This window comes from Carassius auratus, chromosome 2 (genome assembly GCF_003368295.1).
Source record: "Carassius auratus strain Wakin chromosome 2, ASM336829v1, whole genome shotgun sequence".
Lineage (NCBI taxonomy): Eukaryota > Metazoa > Chordata > Actinopteri > Cypriniformes > Cyprinidae > Carassius > Carassius auratus.
This window is the reverse complement of record NC_039244.1, coordinates 26,896,778-26,919,979: the sequence shown is the minus strand read 5'-3', so window position 1 is coordinate 26,919,979 and position 23,202 is coordinate 26,896,778. Positions and strand designations below refer to the sequence as shown.

Here is a 23,202-nt window from a genome sequence, read left to right as displayed (position 1 = left end):
TACTCTCAAAGCTGCGCAGACATGATTGTGCATTGTAATGTAACATTGAAAAACTGGGATTTTTTCAGTAATTTTTTTTTATTTTTGTTATAATTGTGATTTTATAATATTTAGATATGAATCCAACTGAATCCAACTTGTGAAAAGATAACTTTCAGGTAGTCAAATTGCAAATAGCATATAGTGGAGCTCTATAACCATCTAGTGGTTTTTTTTTAACTTCATTTTCCCAAAAATGGGTAGGCCTATAACTGTTACATTAAATCATTTAAAATTATCCATGTTATCCCCATGAATGAAAGTTAGAAATCTGTGTCTTTTATAAAGTGGATTTTACATAAAATGCAGTTTTTTTTGTTGTAAAAAGCTTATTTAAATAAATATTTATTTATTTATGGAACTTTAGAAGATATCATAAATCCTCCAAAAACTACACAAATGTTGAGTAAAAACATTAACAAACAGAGTAAAATTACATAAAAAAAAAAAAAAATATTATCTTGTTACAAAATTAAATGTTATTGTCAAAAAACACGAGTGTGGACAGGAAACGAAGACCATCAGATAACAAATAACAATAGTAGTAATAATAGTAATGTTAAATCATACTTGTGAAAAGTAATCCCGAGCCATACTTGCGATGGTCCGCTGATTAAAACAGGAAAATGCAGGACATCTTAACTGCTGTTACGCAACGAAACTAGAGTATGACCGGTTCAAGATGGCGGCCGCAAATCTCGTCGCCCAGCGGCCAATAGGGCGTCTACTTATATGATGTCTATGGTTGAAACCGTCTATACATTTAAACTTGATCCATACATATAAACACTCGCACATATAATATCCATAAAACACTCGCGCATACATGCAAAAATAAAATTCACTAACGTATAAAATTCAGATAAGAAAGACGTATCCTTTAGTTGTGTACAGACATATATGCAAGTGATTTCATATGTGGATATGCGTTAACCTTTCCGGGCCAACAGAAGGCATTTCAGTGTAAAATAAATTTGTTTAAGCGTAAACGGAAGTAGCCTGTGTAATTGGCGAATTTGCAAACATGGGACAGGGATCGTACAAGTGAAGCAATTAGCATTTGCGAAGTGTTCATGCTTCGCCCACTATTCCAACGTGTCGCCTAATGCTCAACTGCAGTCAGAAACAGAATCTGAATTGCTCACTTTGTTTCGGCACCGTGTACAAAGAATCAATAACAGGCAACCGATGCCCAACATCATCTATCGGCAAAGTTCACGGACCACGAAATCAGACTCGCCAGCAGTATGATAATTGGCAGTCTCGATCTAGAAAAAGGTACAAAGATAAAAAAAATCTTCTCTGGGGAGGGAGAGGGACACACAGACCCAGAGTACAATTTCCGGCCCCTATAGTTAAAATGTATATAATGTCTTCCCAATTAAAGTCCCAGTCCCACACTCACTAGAGAGCTTAGCCGTTTTCAGAACTAAGGATCTCAAGTAATTTATAATTTTGTAATTTTTTACTTTTTTTTTACAGGCCAAGGACACAATACCATCAGACTTTTAAAAAGGATGTTATACTGTTGGCCTCCTCTGATGATAATGCTGTAGCAAAGCAAAAGAAAAAACAGCACTTGCATGAGATTGGACACATATTAAATGCGTTTGAATTTGACAAAGCATGGGACAGTACAACGGTTTTAAGAAAAACCTAAGAAGGCCTAAAAAGAAAAAGTGCCATGATGTAAGATAAATATGTTTTATTTTTTTTGTTAAGAAGTTATAGTTATTGTAAATATTTTACTGTGTGATCTATTATTTGATGGTGTATTAGTACCACTGGTTTTCATTGTGAGCAGTTTGGAAATACACCAAAGTTAAGTGAAGGTCAAGAACTGGATGGCAGCTTGATTTTAAAGGTGTTCAGTTTGAAGATCTTATACGTAAAACCCTCAAGACCACTACTCTTGGTAAGACTGGTGTGTTTTTTTTAATGAAGTTTAATTCTTTCTTATTATTATTTTATACATATACAATTGTGCTCATAGGTTTAGTTTGCAGAATGTATTAATAACTGAATTGATGAAAATGACCCCATTCAAAAAAGTTTACATACCCTTCAATCTAAATACTGTGTGTCATTACCTGGATGATCCACAACTGTTTTTATATTTTGTGATAGTTCATGAGTCTCTTTGTTGGTCCTGAGCAGCAAAATTATTTGGTTTTCCAGCATCTTCTGCATGTTTGAACCCTTTCCAAAAGGGACTGTATGATTTTGAGATCCATATTTTCACACTGAGGACAACTGAGGGACTTCACAACTATTTCAAAAGGTGAAAACATGTACCGTACAAAATTCAGATCTTGTAATATTTTTCTGTATATAATCGATATTACAACCAGTAATATTCAGTATATCACCCACCTCTAGAAATAATGCGTTTTTTTGAAGAGCGAGATGGTCCGATACTGCTTGTGTTTGTAATATGTTTCTGCTTATTCATTTTTGCAGGTTCAGTATGGTTTTGTTACTGGATTCAATGTGGAGACACAGACCAGCACTGAAGAGGTGATGTTAGAAGTTTTTAATGAATTGTTGACCAGTCATCTCACCCTGATGATCACACATGACAAGCTAAAAGTGATATATTAAGTCAGTTTTCCTATGGATTTGAACTGCTTTGAATCTTCTCCATTGCAAGTAATATATTCCCACCTATGCATTTACAGACCCCCTCTAATCATCATATATTTTAAAGGCATATTCAAAATGTAAAATGAAATTTGGGTTATATTTATACAGTTATGTTTTATTCCCTGTAATAAATGGAATAATAAATGTTTGTAAAAATGTTATCTATTTCTAAAGCCCAGTGTCAGTGAAGATGGTGTGATCAGGAATTCTTCTGTTTATGGGAAATCTGAAGGAAAATCTTCCAGTTTTCTTCTATGATGTTGCCCTGATGATTGAGGTAATTTTAATTAATCTCTTCGGTGATGCAGATGTGGTTAACACACCTTGTAGAATTTACTACTTCATCAGGGCAGTAATTGCAGTGTATTAATGTTTCTACCTCTCTACACTGTTACTGCTTCAATGATTAACATTTTGCTGATACTGCAAGGTGTATATAAGCTTTGGACTGCAGTTGTGTCTATTGCTTTAACTCAAATGAACCATTAATAATGACTGGATATGTTTTATAACAATGGTTGGTCTTGTTTTTTTTTTTCTCAAAGTATTTTTTTCTGACTTTCCTGGCTCTTTGGATCATTTTTCCGTTCACACAGACTGTGGAGAGATGGTGTCCAGCTTCATGACGTGTGAAGTTTCCTGCTGATGGAAAGCTTCTGGGACATTGACAGACAGCACGTCCCAGCAAGTTCATTTGAGTTTTTTTTTTATTATCATTATTATTATTTTTTTTAAATGTAATTTATTTAGTCAAACTTGCATTCACTAATGCTGGAGTAAGATTTTAGAAGAAAACTTTCGGTGCTGTTTAATGTTGGTAAAGGTTTGAGAACTAATGGCCTGGTTTCACAGACAGGGCTTCGACTAAGACAGGATCATAGTTCAGTAAGGACATTTAAGTCATTTTCTTTGACACGCCTAAGAAAAAACATTACTGATGTGCACCTTGAGACAAAACAAAGGCATTTATATCTTTAAAGATCTGTCAATTTTCTATAAGTTGAAACCGCTCAGAATTACATTTTAGTCTTGGGCTGGTCTTAAGCCTTGTCTGTGAAAACAGGGGTACAAGTAACACAGTTTGTTAATGTTTTACACTAAGGTCTCTTTTGTTGTACATGGAATGATAATTTTCTTGATAATTTTTTTTCTTGTATTAAGTGGTGTTTGTGTTTAAATAATTCTGTATGGTATGGGGAGCAAATGACTCCACAAATATAGTAATACCAGTAAATTTTGACCTTGTGGACATTTTGAGGTCCCCGATGAGGAAACAGGCTTAAACATCATACAGAACGATGTTTGCCGAGAATAGGTACTTTTGTATGTAAGAGATTTTGCATTGTTCTCCAGACTCTTTCTAATAAGTGAGTTGAAGTGTTGTAAATAGTGTTGGGTTTTTCTTGTGCATCAGCAAAGAGCGTTTTTGTGTATTTGTTTTACAGATTTAGTTAATAAATAGAGGGTTTTACATTAAGTGTTTGCGTTGATTGTAACTAGGTTATTCTGTAAATGCATAGGTGGGAATATATTACTTGCAATGGAGAAGATTCAAAGCAGTTCAAATCCATAGGAAAACTGACTTAATATAGCACTTTTAGCTTGTCATGTGTGATCATCAGGGTGAGATGACTGGTCAACAATTCATTAAAAACTTCTAACATCACCTCTTCAGTGCTGGTCTGTGTCTCCACATTGAATCTCCAGTAACAAAACCATACTGAACCTGCAAAAATGAATAAGCAGAAACATATTACAAACACAAGCAGTATCAGAACATCTCGCTCTTCAAAAAAACGCATTATTTCTAGAGGTGGGTGATATACTGAATATTACTGGTTGTAATATCGATTATATACAGAAAAATATTACAAGATCTGAATTTTGTACGGTACATGTTTTCACCTTTTGAAATAGTTGTGAAGTCCCTCAGTTGTCCTCAGTGTGAAAATATGGATCTCAAAATCATTACTGCTGATGCAGTAATTAAGATATTTTGTTTTATTTTATTTAAATATACTAAATTTCAACTTCATTGCCAGAAATATGACACTGAAGTATATTTTAGTTCACATTAATTGCTTATTCAGAAGTACATATTTACCATATTTCAAAGTACATATAAAATATACTTAAGTGGTTCAAAAATATCGCTCAAAAGTTCAACTAATTGCAATTAATGTAATTTTAAACTATATATTTGATATTTAAATACTGTAATATGCATTTATGTGGTTGAAAACCACACTTAAGTGTATTATTAACTGTCAGAGTTAACTTACACAGTTAACAAGACTTTAGTAGTACACTTAACCATATTTTAAAGATATTAGAAGCAATTATGAACATATAATTGTACATAAAAAGATGTACTAAAAGGTCCCACTTTAGTCTGTTATATAAAATCACTCAAAAGTTCAACTTATTGCATTTAATATAACGTTAAAATATGATTAATTTAAAATGAATTACAAATACAATGTATTTAAGTGGCAAAAATAACATTTAATTTACACTTATGTGTGTTTTTTCAAAGTATATTATTCCTGCAATAAGTACACTTTATAAAAGTATACTTAAGTGCACTTATTTTTCACAAGGGGAACTACGGTTCTGTGTTGTAAATTAGTGATTACTAAATGCTCAGAGCGCAGAGGGGAAATTGCACATACTCTGATCTGAACGCACGTGCTGGAGATTAACCACTAAAAACAGGAGCGGCTTTACTAATTCCAAGGGCCCTGAACAGAGAGGGAGCAAGATGCAAACAACACCCCAGAACGTGATTTCTCCTGTGTAGGGGGCCAGAAAGTGTTTGTGTCAGAGAGTAAAATGCTCTTTTCCTGCCCCTCCCAATGCTCAGCCAAGCATATTTCCTCTCTTATTGTTGATAAAGATCTACCCCAAAAAAGTGCTTTTGCACAGAAGACTTCTCTGATTGCCCGAAAAGTTCAGGTGGTGATCATTGCATACTAAGTTTTTTTTTCCATGCTTTTTGTTTTGTTTCTTGGAACTGGGATTTTCCAGGAGAATGAAATGAATAACGCTTAAGGGCAAGTGTCCCAGGGTTTTGGGCTGATGTGGGAGTACATTCTTAAGTAAAAGGGAACTGATACTCTCTCAGAAACAAAAATTAGCAACAAAGACTCTGAGCTGATTCAAAACCATGGATGCATTAAACACAGAGGACAACGGCTATGAGGACTATTATAATTCTGAAGAACTTGAGGAATTTGGGGTCTGCAAGAAGACACATGTAAAGGAATTCAGCCGTGTGTTTCTACCGGTGTTCTATTCCATCACCTGTGCATTGAGCATTATTACGAATTTTACTCTTCTTACATTGTTTATCAAATACAAAACTCTGAGGAAGGTGTTGCCTCTGCACATGGTCATATCAGATATTCTTTTCACACTTAGCCTTCCCTTCTGGGCAGTGTATGCCAGCAGCGAGTGGATCTTTGGTGATCAAATCTGTAAGGCAGTCTCATTGGTTTACATGGTGAGTTTGTATAGCAGCAACCTGTTTGTTGCTAGTCTGAGCTTGCAGAGGTTTATGGACATGGCATGTGTTGTTTCTACCACCAGCATCTTCAACAATCCCAAGAGGAACACTGTTATGTGCGTTTTGGTCTGGCTTTTCTCAATTTTGGCAGCAGCTGCTCACATCAGCTTTGTTGGGACTCAGAAGTTCCACGAAGCGTTCATTTGCACTTATCACTTCAACGATAACATCGGCTGGAAAATCTACACAAGATTTCAGATGAACATAATTGGGTTCGTCGTACCGTTCCTGGTGCTTCTGTTTTGTTCCATCAGACTATCCTGTGTTGCTGAGGTGAAGAGAACGTTTACGGTGTTTAGACATGAAACTGGATTCACCCTCGGGTTTTTTCTCATCTGGTTCCCCTACAGCGTTGTAATTTTCCTGCATACTTTGCAAGACCTCCACATTTTTTATGCTTGTACCATTAACATACACTTTGACTTTGCTATTCATGTGACAGAATGTATTGCTTTCATGCATGTTTTCATCAATCCTGTTTTGTTCGTTTTTTTAAACAAAAAAGTCTGGAGACGACTCAGAAATGCCTGCAAAACCCCAAGGGAGTATCTGCTGGAGGAATCCAACAATTCAACAGTTATGTCAAGTCAGGAGGGAGCTATAGAGCTGAAGGCAGTTCAGCGATATCAAGCTCATGACCTGAGCATGAGTGGTGAACAACCTAATAATTTCTTACCTGAGCTCATGTAAAAGCTTTGGTTCGTTTATCGCAGTTTAGTAGTTAGGCCAACAATGCTGTTTATACTTCATTAATCTCTTAGGTTTATTTTGGTCTTACCCCAACATTCTTTTCATAAAGATAACAGTAGCCTTGACCCTTCACATTTAACATTAGAACTTAGAGCCTATTAAACAATGCTCAAAGGATATTTTGATCTTTTTGCTTTTATCTTCAGGAGCTTCAGTGAAGCTGGGATAGACGTGATATATTTTGATATCCGAATCAAAAAGAGTTTTATTGCCAAGTGTGGCACACAAGGATAAAAAAAAAAAAAAACATAATGTATATAAGATGAAGGGGTGGGGGGGGGGGGGGTTGGACTAAGTGAAATAAGCGATTTTCTAAAAAAAAAAAAAGGTTTATTGTTTAGTCACGAATTGCTGAAAAAAAAAAAAACCTTTTTGTTAGATTTATCAAAATATAAGATACTCTACCAGGGATGTCAAACTCATGTATGGCCGGAGCCCTGCAGAGTTTTGTTTTGAACCCTGCTCCAACACACACAACATGTTGCTTTCAAATAAACCTGAAGGATTTGTTGGTGTTTAATTAGGGCTGAATCTAAACTCTGCAGGGCTCCAGCGGCTGCTTCATATGAGTAATATTTTGCTTATTGTATGTTAGCAGTTTTATGCAGCGCATATTATTATTATTTGGTCTTATCACTAAAAATTACAATGGAAGGTCAAATTCAGCCTTTGTATGTTTAATGGTTATGTGTCTCATAGCAAAAAAGAAGAACAAAAAAAAACTTATATCGATAATGCAAAGTTCAAGGCCTATTTAAGTGTTAACTCTCTGGCTCAATCTGTCTTTTTTATCAGCTGTTTTATCAGAACTTAAAGTGGCAATCATTAGGGGCTAAAAAAGTCTAAAAGAGTGTTTTTTAGCATAGATATACAGTAATGGTGAATTTTTGAGGAGCTACAATTTCTATAATTGTAATTGTCATGTTTTCAATAGTGACAAAGGTTTAGAGAAGATGTGTTGCAACACCCCCCTTTCATATATAATTGATAACTCCTCTCACTTCCACAAATTCTTTCATTTTTATCAATTAACTGGACGGACTCACCTGACTTAGTGTCCAGACTCCTTAACAGACTCGTTTGTGTGTGTGTGTGTGTGTCTGTGTGCCCTATGACCCGAGTAGCAGTAGTTTTTTACTGCCAAAAGAGTATTTGCGCTGGTGCTAGCCATTAGTAAATTTTTATTGAAAGATAAATAAAGAGTTTCTCTGATGGTTCATTGGAGGACTGAACAGTGGTCAGGCGGGTAGAGGTCAAAGCTGTGCATTTAGTCCACACGCAGTGTCAGTACATGAGACGAGATCGAGAGCAGACATTGGTCAAGATCTCACTCATAGTCCATGACAGGCACAGTTTAGAGCCTATAGGCAGTGGTAGTAGTGTTTCTCAAGTGAACTGGAGACATATAGTTCATGACATTCATAGAGTCCTCCACCCATCATGATTTATTGTGCAAGGGAGGCGAAGTCTTACTAAATAAGGCATTCATTTATGACCTGTTTTAGTGTTAAAAAATATACACCAGCTAACTGGGCTCAGTCATAAAGACACACAACATCTCTTTATACAGATGTTTTATAGTGTTACCTGCTGTTCCAACTTGAAAGCCTCGTGAAGACACAGCTCCTTGTAATCCCAGCCAACCCATCATCTGACCACAACATCACTTTACAACGGTGTCCTACAACATTAAAGCAAACCAGGACAACCAGGAGCCTGGGGTAGTGTTTGCTGAACAGTAAACATTGTATTCTTTTTTAGTAATTTTAAGGGATTTATAAGTATTTATAAGGCACTGTAATACTGAGAATATGGTTGACTCTTAATGAATTGCTTGTGTTGTTCCTCAATTAATAGTCACTTTAGATAAAGACCTGACTAATGTGAATATTATGCAATAAATAAATAAATCTCAACAGTGTTTGAAATCATGGGAGTGTTCATTCTGAATATTTCACATCATTGACATTTAACTAATATATTACTTTACCTAACCCTAACCCTAACCCTAGACCTATATTACAAAATATAATCAAACTCAATATTTAGGACAATTGAACAATTCAAATTTTTACTAAACTATACTGAGTAATTCAACTTATTTGTTATTACTCTGTTAAATTTGTTAAATTAGCTCATGAATGTATATGTTTTTTGTACTTACAATTTCAATCCTGTTTTGAACACACTTTAGTTTGGGAGGAAAATCTCATTAACTAACCATTTAACTACGAATTTAGCCAGAATAAAGATCTAACTAGCTGCTTATTAATAAACAAGTTGTTAAGTTTAGGTATTGGGTAAGACCTAACATATGGTCATACAGAATAAGACATTAAATATGTGCTTTATAAGTACTAATAAACAGTCCATATGCTATTTATATGCATGATAATAAGCAAATAGTTAATTGTGAAAAATAGCCCCTATCTAGTGTTACCCCTGTTTTTGATTTTCACAGACCATTTAAAAAATAAATATAGCATTTGTTTGAAAAAAAAATTTATTTTTTTCCTCAATTAGAGAAGCCCTGATTTAAACATTATGGCAATCTAATAATATGATTAATCTAACATTTCATGCTGTTCATAAGTGTCATAAGCAAAATGTTACATAACTTATCTGAATAGTGTCAACTAAAATAGAGCACAAAAAAGGACATAATTACAAAGATGGTAAGTACAGACACAAAAACAATATACTAAAGAAACTTGAGAGTCCCTGACAGTCATTTCCTGTACTGGATGAAGTCACATGATGAAAGCAGGGGTTGGGCATAAACAGCTGCCAAGAAAGAGGAAATGGCAAACAGAGCAGAGTTCAGCGAAGAGAACGCTGAAAAAGGAACATGGACAACCTCTTCCAGATTCTGCTTGCTCTATTCATCTCTGTCATAGGTGCTCTCTACCTTCTGGGGTCATTTCGCCGCAGACGAGCCGGAGAACCCCCTCTAGATAAGGGCCCTATTCCGTGGCTTGGCCATGTGCTGGAATTCAGAAAGGACACGGCCAAATTCCTGCAGAGGATGAAGGAAAAACATGGAGATATTTTCACAGTGCAGCTGGGAGGCTTTTATTTCCATTTTATCACAGATCCATTCTCTTTTGGCTCTGTGGTCAAAGAGGCCAGAACAAAGCTGGACTTTACTAAATTTGCAGAACAACTGGTTGCGAGAGTATTTGGCTATAAATCCATAGGAAACGGCCACAAGTTTCTCCAGGTATCAAGTACCAGACATCTCATGGGAGATGGTCTGGTTGTCATGACTCAGGCCATGATGTACAATCTTCAGAATTTGATGCTCCACAGTGTTGGATCTGGAGATGACCAGAAATGGCAAGAAACTGGACTCTTTTCGTACAGCTACAATATTGTGTTTCGTGCTGGGTATCTGGCTCTGTTTGGGAACGAGTCTGTCAAAAGTACAGGAAATTTGGACAAAGCAAAGGAAATCGATCGGCAGCATTCGAACGAACTTTTCAAGGAATTCAGAAAATATGATCAGTTATTCCCGAATCTGGCTTATGGTGTCCTGGGACCCAGCGAGAAGATGGAGGTCGAGCGTTTGAAAAGGCTGTTCTGGAGCACGCTTTCAGTAGAGAAGATGAGATCCAGAGACAACATCAGCGGCTGGGTCAGTGAGCAGCAACAGATGAGAGACGAACACGGCATGCAGGAGTTCATGCAGGATCGATACATGTTTCTGCTTCTGTGGGCCTCTCAGGGAAACACGGGTCCTGCTGCGTTCTGGCTGCTCTTGTATCTGATGAAGCACCCTGACGCAATGAACGCCGTTAAGAAAGAAGTCGAGGAGATTCTCAAAGAAACGGGACAGGAGGTGAAACGAGACGGGCCGCTGATTGACCTGACTAGGGATATGCTCCTTAAAACTCCCATCCTAGACAGCGCAGTCGAGGAGACCCTCCGTCTGACAGCTGCCCCGGTCCTTACGAGAGCTGTTTTGCAGGACATGACCATCAACATGGCCAGCGGACAAGAGTACAAGATCCGTAAGGGTGACAGAGTGGCGGTTTTTCCCTACACAGCTGTTCAGGTAGACCCAGAAGTTTACCCAGATCCCTACACCTTCAAGTACGACCGTTTTCTCACACCAGATGGAAGCAAAAAGACTGATTTCTACAAGGGTGGAAAGAAACTCAAGTACTACAACATGCCTTGGGGAGCAGGAACCACTATGTGTCCAGGAAGATTCTTTGCCACAAATGAGCTGAAGCAGTTTGTCTTTCTCATGTTGTCCTACTTTGACTTTGAGTTGAGCAATCCGAATGAAGAGATTCCAGGTATTGATATCAGACGCTGGGGCTTTGGCTCCATGCAGCCAAATAAAGAAGTCCAATTTAGATACAGACTTAGATTTTAAAATGTGTCATGTTAATGTTGTTCCATAATCTCATACACTAATTATGGATACACATTAAGTTATTAGGCAATATTCCTCAATGAAAGCTATAGCTTTAAAACTGACATGCTCACATTTCCTGTGCATTATATTTTTTTATCTCACAACCTGAATGTCTCAACAGTTCAGTGAGCTTTCATTTACTCTGTGTTACCCAAAGACTGTATCTACGCAAAGAACAGAAATCATACAGCAGGAACAATATATTTTAAAAAAGGTAATTTTGTGCACAATAAATCTATATATTTTTTTAAATATCTACACATTGTGTCATATATATATATATATATATATATATATATATATATATATATATATATATATATATATATATTCTGAACTGGGGAAAAGACTTATATAGATATTAATCTCTTTGTATTTTTGTTGTTCTTTATTGTGATTCTGAACTGGGGAAAAGACTGATATAGATATTAATCTCCTTCTCTTTTTGTTGTTCTTTATTGTGATTCTGAACTGGGGAAAAGACTGATATACTAAAGGGTCAACTTTATTGTTTTAAACTTTGCACCAAATAACTCTGTAACATAAAAGTTCAATCTGGAAGGTCTGGAAATAGTTGAATATAGTGGTCAAATAAAACATTGGTTCTGTAAAACCTCATTTACTTAATTTATCAGAGATACATTTTCATATTATTGTTAAAGGTGCTGTATGTAAGAGTTTGACTCTACTAAAGCATAAAAATACCATAATATGTTTGCAGATATTTATGGAACATGCTAAGTTAACATAATTGTTTATCTGAAAAACAATGCTAAAGTCAGTTATTCTCCTTTGAAAATGTGTGCTCCGGGCCAGAATGTCAGAATCTTTATTTTGGTTTGTGAAACCTGCCCACTGCCAGTTTACCCAATTGTATTTTAGCACCTCTGGCTGCCAGTTGGCAGGAAACACAGCATATTCATAAATATATTTCATTCATCATCAGTGTCATTTCATTAATTGTCTAGTTCCTGTTTGTGTCGTCAATCTGGCAACCTGTGTGTTTCAAGTCTGAGGAGCAGGGGCCAGGTGAAAAAAAAAAACACTCTCCAATATTTAGAATTTGGACTGCAACCTAGTACAATTATTCTGCGTCAATTGTGTCAAAATTATACCTGACTATTTTCATATAGTTTTAGATGACAAAAACTGATGACATTTAGTCTAGTTTGAGTCAATGGAAATTGTATTTTAGTCTCTTCTTAGCAATGCAATTCTATTTAACCTAGTAGTATAGACGAAACCAAAGTATTATTAACCCATTTCAAACTAGGTTATCTTATTATATTATTGTTACCTTACAGACTTAAGACTCTGATTTGAATTAACAACATTTATCAACCAAATATGTTCACAGTATACACACATCGGTCTCTTTCTCTGTGTCAGACTTTCTGTGTAAGCCCCTTTCACACTGCGATTCCGGATAGAACACAGGTAATGTGTCCCGGCGCTTGTTCCAGGATCGTTTGATTTTGGTTCATGCACACTGCCAGTGATTTGCTGTAATCTGTGCGTGCATTCACACACAACCCGTAAAGGTCCTGTAATGTTGTGGCATCAGGATGTGACGTGTACGTAATGTACGAGTTGAAAACGAGTGGAAAAGCTGGCGAACGATCTCAGCTTCAGCGTGAGGAGATAACAGATCTCTGCTTCATTACAGTTTGCACATATTTTTCCGTCGCGAATGTTGATCTGCCTTCAAAACACCCTGCGCTCTTGTCTGCGTGTCCTGTTTCATGTTGGAGCGTGGTGTAGATCCCAGCACTCATGTCTTACTGAGTTTCGGTTTCGTGTCGGGGACCGAACACTCGCGCTCCATGTTCAGTCTTGTTTGTTGTGGTAGCGTGCGGTCTCTTTTGTCTTGTGACTGCGGTCAAGCCAGTCGCACTTCAGAAAAACACCGTCAAGCCAGCCGCGAGTGAAATTTAGATGCGCGTGTATTACTATAATTACGGCAATAGCAGGAACAACAGAGAGGGAACGCGCTTTCAGAGCGCTTTTCATCTATACGTTCAGATTTGATATATGACGACCTTTTTTGCCCATCTGCTCTAATATTCGTGTAACTTATTGTTTTCCTTGACTGCTCTGTACTACTATAATTTTCAGCCTTTCAAAGCATTACAATTATTAGTAGAAAACGAGATATGGGACATTCATTGATTTAGAAGACACTTTTTTTATGATGAGAAAGAAGCAATTAAAGGTCAGTTCTTAAAGAAGACATCCCATACTATATCCATACCTCACATAAAACCATTTTACTGGAGCCTTTTCGAGATATAGGATAGTATTACACTTTACAAGTCTATTAAGATCCCATTTCTAACAATTAGAAAAAAAACAATGGTCAGTTCTTATAAGGGACATCGCATACTATATGCAAACTTCATATCAAACCATTCTACAGCAGCATTTTGGAGATATTGGACATTATTACACTTTAAAGGGCCATAAAAGATCCAATGTCTAATAAGTAGAAAAAACAATAGTTGGTTCTTATAAGGGACGTCCCATACAATATGCACACCTCATATCAAACCATTGTACAACAGAATTTTTGAGATATGGGACATTATTACACTTTAAAGGGTTATAAAGATCATATTTCTAATAAATATAAAAAAACAATGGTCAGTTCTTTTCAGGGACGTCCCATACTATATACACACGTCATATGAAATCATTTTGCTTCAGCATTTTTGAGATATGGGTCCATATGGCGATTTAGAGGGCTATAAAGAACCCTATAGCGGAGTACAAATCTTTTTATCCACAGGAAGAAGGAGGCGGAAACCGGCCATCAATCAAATGAAGCTTTTAATAACAAAATAAACACAAAACACTGCGACAGCCCTTCATGTACGACTGTCGCTTACAAACAAAAACCAAACACAAACTAAAATCCTGGCCTGGCCTGGCCCTCTCTCGTTGTTCACTGTCGTCGCACCCTCTTTTGTATCCTTCCATCTCCACCGCGGGATGCGAGTCCAGTGAGTGGAGCAGGCGTCGCTCATTTCCAATCACTCCACTGGCCTCGTTCCGTTCTCATGCCTCGCGGCCCCGCCCCACTCATCACAACCCTATTTCTAATAAGTAGAAAAAAAACAATGGTATGTTCCTATAAGGGATGTCCCATACTATATGCACACCTCATATAAAAACCTTTTACTGCAGCATTTTTGAGATATGGGTCCATATGGCAATTTAGAGGGCTATAAAGACCCCATTTCTAATAAGTAGAAAAAAATAATGGTCAGTTCTTATAAAGGACATACCATACTATATGCACAAATCATATCAAACCATTTTACTGCAGCATTTTTTAGATATGGGACCTTATTACACTTTAACGGGATATAAAGATACCATTTCTAATAAGTAGAAAAAAATAATGGTCAGTTCTTATCAGGGACATCCCATACTATATGCACACCTCATATCAAAACATTTTACTGCAGCATTTTCAAGATATGGGACAATACAATGATTTAGAGGGCTGCAAAGATCCCATTTCTAATAAGTAGAAAAAAACTAAAGTCAGTTCTTATCAGGGACATCCCATACTATATGCACACCTCATATCAAACCATTTTACTGCAGCATTTTCAAGATATGGGTCCAAATGGTGATTTGGGGGGCTACAAAGACATCATTTCTAATAAGTAGAAAAAAACTAAAGTCAGTTCTTATCAGGGACGTCCCATACTATATGCACACCTCATATCAAAACCTTTTACTGCAGCATTTTTGAGATATGGGTCCAAATGGTGATTTCGATGGCTATAAAGACACCATTTCTAATAAGTAGAAAAAAATAATAGTCAGTTCTCATCAGTGACGTCCCATACTATGAGCACATCTCATATCAAACCATTTTACTGCAGCTTTTTCCAGAAATGGGACATTATTACACTTTAAAGGGCTGTAAAGATCCCATTTCTAATAAGTAGAAAAAAACTAAAGTCAGTTCTTATCAGGGACATCCCATACTATATGCACACCTCATATCAAACCATTGTGGGTGGCACAGGCACACCCTGGCACACCCGTGGCTACGCCACTGGTATAGCCTATTTCCTGACAGCGTGTAAATTTTTTCTGCCTTTAATGTGAATGGAAGATATCATGAAGCTTAAGTTAAATGGGAAGGAATGAGTGTCAGTTTATGTATGCAGGAAGTTATAAAAAAATAAATACAGCATTAACCAGAATGGATTTCTTGTTAGACTCAGATTGATTATAATGGTTAGTTCTGGTATATTTTTACCAGCATACTCTTCCTGGTGAAATCCAAATAAAGATGGGCCTTATTGATTTCCTAATGTGGTAATGCAGGGATCAGCAAACTCTAACTCTGTACTCTAAGAAAGAAGAGAAGGGAAATAGAATACATTTTACTGACACTGACAAGATCAAGCTCTGAACAGAGCTACAGTTGTCCTCATCTGTCACTTTGGATTAAATCATCAAGTTCATAATTTGAAATGCTTTTAACATGCTCAGAAACTCTTAAAAATTTGAACAAGAATCAGAAAATTATGGCCATTAGCCAATAGTCAGTTTTGTTTTAACTTACAGTCTGAGACTGCTGGCCTGGTTGGTGCTGCTGTCTTGAAACTGCTGGTATAACAGAACATCTCCACATTATACATGTAGCCATGGTTCCTTGAGGGAACAAGACTATGTGTACAAAAAATTTAGGAACACCTTCAGCGTGATAACGCTCTGATTCACATGTATAATCAGTTCAATGGATGGGCTAGATATCACTTGCGGGGTGATGTAGGTATCAGGAAGCTTAAAAGCAAGTGTGTCGAAACTGTCGTCAGCTTCCAGAAATGAAGCAGGCAATGGCAGGGATGCCATAAGTCTGGCTTTGAAATGCAGCTTCTCATTCTCTCTAGGAACTAAAGTTACATGTGTAACCTGGAGACATTCCTCTTTAGGAACTCAAGCTGTGTCAAAATGCTTTGGGAACGAGAATGACCATGACAGCAGAATGACAAATCCCTGCCTAATGTGTGATTGAGCACATCTAGGGCGAGAGAAAAAAAAGAGCCTGGAATGGCTTGCATATCTGATGAAGGTGAGGAGCTTGGAGTGTTACCCATAATTTCCACAGCTCCTGTGAAAGGAGGTCCTTCCTGATGGGAATCTCCAATGGAGAGCTGTCGAGAAGGAAAATCAGGTCCGAGAACCATACTCGGTCTGGCCAGAATGGGGCTATTAACAACTCCCAGAAGCAGAGCAATTGGGGTGAAAGCATACAGACAAAGACCTTGGGGTGAAGTCTTCATTCCCTATTCCTCAGCCCCTGCCTTGACAGGATATCTGCTCCCATTTTGAGATGCCTGGGATGTAAACCACTCTTACAGAAAGAAGTTTCCCTTGAGCCCACACAGTGATCTGGTGCACCAGCTTGTACTAGGAGCGCTGCACAAACACAGACCTCCTAGGTGGTTGATATAAGAGACCACCCCTGGGTTGTCGCTGCATGCCAACACATGTCTTTTAGGTCTCCATGGAGGCGGCGAGGCTCTTAGTTCCGTGACATTTCTGGGAAGTAACTGAGAGAAGTGCTTTCAGGAGACCGCTGTGCCACTGGTAGGGTTGGTAGATCAATCTCCTGAGGGGTGAACCCCGCTCACCTCAGGGGGGCCTACCATCTGAAGTGCAGTGCCACAGCATCAGGACACTCATAGCTAAAGTTTCCTATTGAAAATGACGGCCCTCATACCTGCATCCTCAGCTAGGAAGACTAGACCAGAGCTTTCTCGGGGCAGAAACCAATGAAGCATGCTTAACAGGAGCTCCCACTAAGGGACCTACTAAGGGAACCAGCCTCTTAAAACTGGCCTCTGTTGTAATTGCTCTAGAGACCTCCTTGGAGGCGGTGAGCCTCTTAGTACCTCTACGTTTCCAGCCGGTTGCTGAGAGAAGTGCTACTGGAAACTGCTGCAACCTGTCACAACGGCAGGGTTGGCAGACTAATCTCCTGAGGGCACTGAGGATAGACGGGCACCATGTAATGTGGTGTCCACCACTCTTCCCCAGAGGGGCTGGCCCACAAAATTAGGAGCTGATTGAGGAGCTGGAACACAGTAGGTTGGGACTGCTCCCGCCCAGCAGCCACTGCTCAAACTCCTAAGAGGAAGAGATGTAAACATGTTTTCTATCAGGAAATGTTTGTCCCAAGAGCCCCTGAATATCTAACTTCTCATAGTCAGATAAATACTTTATTTTATTTTATTTATTCCTCAGAATTGAATGCAATCAAAGAACCGAATGAGTAAACATGGTACAAGGTCTGGTGTGGTAAGATTCACATAGAAAGCAGAAAATCATGTAATACACGTGTTGCCTCAGCATCGTGTGAGCCACTTGGTGACACAAACAAATTCAATCTCCTCTGAGAAAATTAGATGCAGCAGTGAGCTCTCACTCAAAATGGGAAGAAACCACAGTATGGGCTTGAGAACTAGTGAACATGGGTGGAGATATGAAGAGCCATCTCCAACCCATCAGACAGGTCATGTGTGATCCTGCGATCTTAGTTGCTACTGTGCCTAAATAGCAGCGTGACTGGAATCACAAGATTGAAGGCTTGGACACACTTTTTGGAGCGTGAGTGGAGATAAGGCAAAAGTGGAGTGCTTAACAGTGGGAAAAGCATAATAACTACGTGAGCTCCGCTCCCCATTAATGCTGCTCAATATAACATAATATGCTTGTGTAACTGGCAAACTCATCGACACCATCTGTATCAATCTCAACATAAAAAGACAGGTGGAGCATCGCGCCATCTCCCCAGGAGCAAAGACCACAGCACAGGCTTCCGAAACCCCAGAGAGTGGGTGTTGGATCTGCTGTGATTAAGGAAGAAGATATGGACTCTTCTGTTTACATTACTTCCACCGGATCCAGCTAAACCTGGGCCGGCACAATGAAAAACACTAATGAAGGTTCCTGAGAGCAAAGCAAGTCAGTAACAAAACGCTCACATTTGTGAAAGCTGACTCTACGTGCTTGTGTCCCCACCCGAAATATAGTTCAGGCAGGGAGGAACAGACAACCTGAAAGCTGCCTTCTTGCCCAAATGCTTCTCTTGACTGAAGCTGTGACATAATGGAGCTTATAAGTGGACAAACAACACTTAATGCGACTCACAAACAGATAGCAACTGACACACACAAGAGCACTTTTTCGAATGACTGAAATTTGACACCGTTTTCACCTCATGTGCTTTTAAGCTTCCTGATCACCACATCATCCCACCCGGGACGTCTTGCCCATCCATTGGACTGATTACACGTGATTCAGAGCATGTGTCACAGTGTGACAAATGGCATGTGGAACTTATTTCCCGCTGAAGCAGTGTTCCCGTGGGGAACGCTTTGAGTGTAACCCTGTTCCCAGGCCTGTGTGTGCGTTTGTTGCTGTGACAACCCCAAATGATGGATTGGCAACAGGTGTGGGGGATTTACTCAGAGTTTGCGTGAGGCCTCATCAACAGTGGAGAGGATAAAAAGCAAGAGAGAGAGGTGGTGCGGGTGGTTTTTTTCCCTTGTGAAAAGTCGTTTTATTGGGTGGTAATAGTTATTGGAGGTCGGGTGAATGAAGAGGACAGTGTTGCTTGATGAGGGATTCGAGAACAACAGCAGGAGAGTGAATTACCCTGTTTGCATTGGAGAGGAGCTGAGTAACTGAAAACTGAGTCTTGTAATTGCACACGTTTGACACTGAATTGGATGTGGTTTGGAGTGTTTGGATCACGATCATAAATATCACTGAGTGGATTGTATTGATTCATTACCGATCTCTTACCTCTCCCTCCTCTATAAATGGTGATGTGAACTCTGCCTGCGACTGTGAAGAAAAACATCTCAGAACATCCTCAGTGGCAGTGAGGATTGCGCCCTCCCCCTTCCCCTCGGACAGAAACCCGAATGTGAGTGCTGGCTTTAAATTGCATGTCGTGAAGTGAGTTTGCAGTGGCTAAAATTGATGTTTTCCCCCCACAATATATGTTTGAAGTGGAATTGTCGTGTGTGTGTGTAAGCTACATTCCTGTTTGCCATGCACTCTCTATGTGTCATGAGGGCTGACTGTCAATAGTAAGAGTCCTGCGACACTGATTTGTTTCAACTGTCTGGATGTTGAGGATTTATCATCTGGGATGTGAATTAACCCCTCTGTTGTGCTAATAGGAGAAGAGATGCCCTGTTGAATTATTTACTGTCTGTCTCAGAAGAAGCCCCATTCAGCCTGTTGACTTCGAGTCTGCTGTATCCCTGCCATTCCACTGTATGGTGAGAAGTGTTCGCTCCTTCCAATGCATGTGAACTGTATACTTGCCTGAAATATCCATTCTGTCTGTCTCAGAAGAAGCCCATTCAGCCTGTTGACTTCGAGTCTGCTGTATCTCTGCTATTCGTCTGTATTGTGAGAAGTGTTCGTTCCTTCCAATGCATGTGAACTGTATACTTGCCTGAAACATCCATTCTGTCTGTCTCAGAAGAAGCCCCATTCAGCCTGTTGACTTCGAGTCTGCTGTATCCCTGCCATTCCACTGTATGGTGAGAAGTGTTCGCTCCTTCTAATGCATGTGATTTGTATACTTGCCTGAAACATCCATTCTGTCTGTCTCAGAAGAAGCCCCATTCAGCCTGTTGACTTCGAGTCTGCTGTATCCCTGCCATTCCACTGTATGGTGAGAAGTGTTCGCTCCTTCCAATGCATGTGAACTGTATACTTGCCTGAAACATCCATTCTGTCTGTCTCAGAAGAAGCTCCATTCAGCCTGTTGACTTCGAGTCTGCTGTATCCCTGCTATTCGTCTGTATTGTGAGAAGTGTTCGTTCCTTCCAATGCATGTGAACTGTATACTTGCCTGAAACATCCATTCTGTCTGTCTCAGAAGAAGCCCCATTCAGCCTGTTGACTTCGAGTCTGCTGTATCCCTGCCATTCAACTGTATGGTGAGAAGTGTTCGCTCCTTCCAATGCATGTGAACTGTATACTTGCCTGAAACATCCATTCTGTTTGTCTCAGAAGAAGCCCCATTCAGCCTGTTGACTTCGAGTCTGCTGTATCCCTGCTATTCATCTGTATGAGGAAGCCCCATTCAGCCTGTTGACTTCGAGTCTGCTGTATCCCTGCTATTCATCCGTATTGTGAGAAGTGTTCGTTCCTTCCAACGCATGTGAACTGTATACTTTGTCTGAAGCATCCATTCTGTCTGTTTCAGTAGAAACCCTGCACAGCCTGTCGACTTAGAGTTTGTTGCATCCTTGTGGCCCACCTGTGCTGAGAGAGGTGACTGTCCTTTGTCGCGAACGTGAGATGGGCACGCTTTGTCTGGAATATCCACTCTGACGGTGTCAGGAGAAGCCACCTTACTGTAAGACCGTGCACCTGCCGTATACGTACTTGACTGATATCATTCATCTCAAATTCCGTACCTGTGGAAGAAGGAAGGAAGGCTGGAATTACATACTTACCGGAGGAGACTTACCGGACCCCTCACTTGCCAAACACATCCCCACCTCAAGGCTGTGTATCTGCCGTGTACGGACCTGACCGATATCCATCCGTCCCAAATTCTGCATCTGTGAAGAAGGGAAGGGAGTTTGGAAGTATTTAATTACCAGAGGAGATTTACCAGACTGCGGGCTTGCCGATTGTATTCCCACTTGTGAAATACCTACTTGACCACCCATCTGTCCATCTATTGCGGGGCCCGCACAGAGGAATAGGGCGGGAGAGTCCCCGGTCGCTGCATTGTTTACCTTCAAGCCCTGAGGGTAACAAAGAAGATTTTAGGTTAGGATTCCCAATTTGCTTTTACTTCAAAATAAAACTTGTTAAATTTATTCTCTGTCTCCGACTCTTCCCTCTGATACGCTCCTCGAGGTGGTCCTGGTTTAGGGGTGGGCGCAGTCCAGCTTGGCCCTCCTGACCTGTGACAGATTGGCGTAGTCGGCAGGGTTCTACCTCGAGTTGAGCGACCAGAGGTCGAGATGGCAGAAGAGGAAGTGCTTGGGGCACGGCAACCCGTCGTGCCAATCTTTATGGGGGCTCCGTGGGCTCCGAAGTATGGAGGCCCGGGATCCGAAATGAGCTTGTCGATGTGGAAGGTACAGGTGGAGTACCTGGCAGGGCTCCAAGGTCTGAGTGCCCCGCAGCAGGTTCAGTTTGCTTTAAACTCCTTGGAAGGGGAAGCGAGGAGAGAAGTTCAGGCAGCACCGGCAGCAACTCGAGCGACTGTCCAGGCCATTTTTGACTTCCTCACGGGACAATATGGAGACACCACCCCGGTAGCTGTTCTGAGGACGCAATTTTTCAATTCTCGGCAAGGCCCTCGGCAATCTGTTCGGGCATTTACCCTACAATTACGGGAACAGTTTTCTAGACTTACAGGGAGACAGGATCATGGCCTGGGGGGCGAAGAGGTTTTACTACGAGATCAGTTTTTAGTGGGGCTGCGGGAAGGCCCTGTGCGTCAGAGTCTGCGGGTGCAATTTCGACGAACCCCGAACCTGACCTTTGAAGAGCTTCGACAAGAAGCACTGGCCCTTGAGTGTGACCACATGGAGAATGTAGATCCTCCCAGCTGCCTAGCCACGAATGTTGTTAGCACCCCTTCGACTACTACGACAACTGACTGGAAGCAGGCCCTCCGGGAAGAGTTGAAGAGAGATGTGCGGGAACAAATGTCTGACCTATCTAAATCTTTTATGGAGGAGCTTCGGCGAGAGCGCCTCCAGTTGTCCTCTCTACCGCGGGAGCGGGCTTACTCTGATGGGAACCGTCCTCCCGACCGCCGTCCATCCCGACCTTCTGGCTCGCGATTTCAGTGGGATGAGCGTGGGCGTCCCATCTGCAACGGCTGTGGAGAGCCGGGACATTACTTCCGTCAGTGTCCTGCTCGACGTGCATCGCAAGGGGGTTTTTAGAGTTTCCGGCCACTGTGGGTCAAGTGGTCGGGACCCCCTTATCAGACCCCTCTCTGCCTACAACTTCTAGGAGCCGCCTGGTGGGCTGTTGCCCAGTGGTGGTGGTTCAGGTCAATGACCAGAAAGTGCAGTGCCTCTTGGATACAGGCTCCCAAGTGACCCTATTCACCGAAAGCTTGGCCCATGAGTTGTTTGGCACCGAAGGTCGTCCACCTGCGGAAGCCCCCTGGTTGACGCTACGTGGGGCGAATGGTCTTGACATCCCGTATGTGGGATACCTTGTGACTGATCTAAAGATTCAGGGAGTAGTGGTGCCACAGAAAGGAGTGGTGGTCGTACGAGACACATGCCTGGGGTCTCATCGTGCCCTGATTGGGATGAATGTCATTTCGGACTGCTGGGAGGAGCTGTTCCGAAGTAGACCGGCTCGAACAGCTACAACATCAGCCGGGCAGGAGTGGGACCGCATCAGGGCCGACTGCCGTCGAGTATGTCTGGCCGAACAACAGGGGGATCGGGAAAGCACGGGAAGAGTAGCCTGCCGTTACGCCTTGTCCATTCCAGCTCAGAGTGAGGCTTTGGTCGGGGTCAGGTTGCCTCCTCGACTTTATAGTCCGGAAGATTGGGTCATGGTGGAACCCCACGAAGATGGTCCCAAGGTGGAAGTTGCTCGAGGATTGGCGACTGTTCAGGGGGGCCGGGTCTCAGTGCGAGTCAGGAACATGAATCCCTTCCCTGTTCACTTGTATCGTCACCAGCGTTTGGCCCGGGTGACCTCAGTGAGGCCCCAGCAGGTTCGTGAACAGGGTGAAGTCAAC

The 23,202-nt window shown here is 40.5% G+C and overlaps 2 protein-coding genes across 2 annotated transcripts; both read left to right on the top strand.

The window, feature by feature from the left end:
- Positions 1-5,687: 5,687 nt before the first annotated feature.
- Positions 5,688-7,252, top strand: LOC113111145 (atypical chemokine receptor 2-like). The gene has a single exon (XM_026275644.1). The coding sequence runs from the start codon at positions 5,849-5,851 to the stop codon at positions 6,935-6,937; it is 1,089 nt and encodes a 362-aa protein (XP_026131429.1). The 5' UTR covers positions 5,688-5,848; the 3' UTR covers positions 6,938-7,252.
- A 2,394-nt stretch (positions 7,253-9,646) lies between these two features.
- LOC113038733 (5-beta-cholestane-3-alpha,7-alpha-diol 12-alpha-hydroxylase-like) lies at positions 9,647-11,687 on the top strand. Its single transcript, XM_026196368.1, has one exon. It carries the CDS (start codon positions 9,846-9,848, stop codon positions 11,376-11,378), a length of 1,533 nt encoding a protein of 510 aa, XP_026052153.1. The 5' UTR covers positions 9,647-9,845; the 3' UTR covers positions 11,379-11,687.
- The last annotated feature ends 11,515 nt before the right edge of the window (positions 11,688-23,202 follow it).

Bases quoted from the DNA above. Each gene is read 5' to 3' on its own strand.
- LOC113111145 (XM_026275644.1), top strand. From the start codon at position 5,849: ATGGATGCATTAAACACAGAGGACAACGGCTATGAGGACTATTATAAT.
- LOC113038733 (XM_026196368.1), top strand. From the start codon at position 9,846: ATGGACAACCTCTTCCAGATTCTGCTTGCTCTATTCATCTCTGTCATA.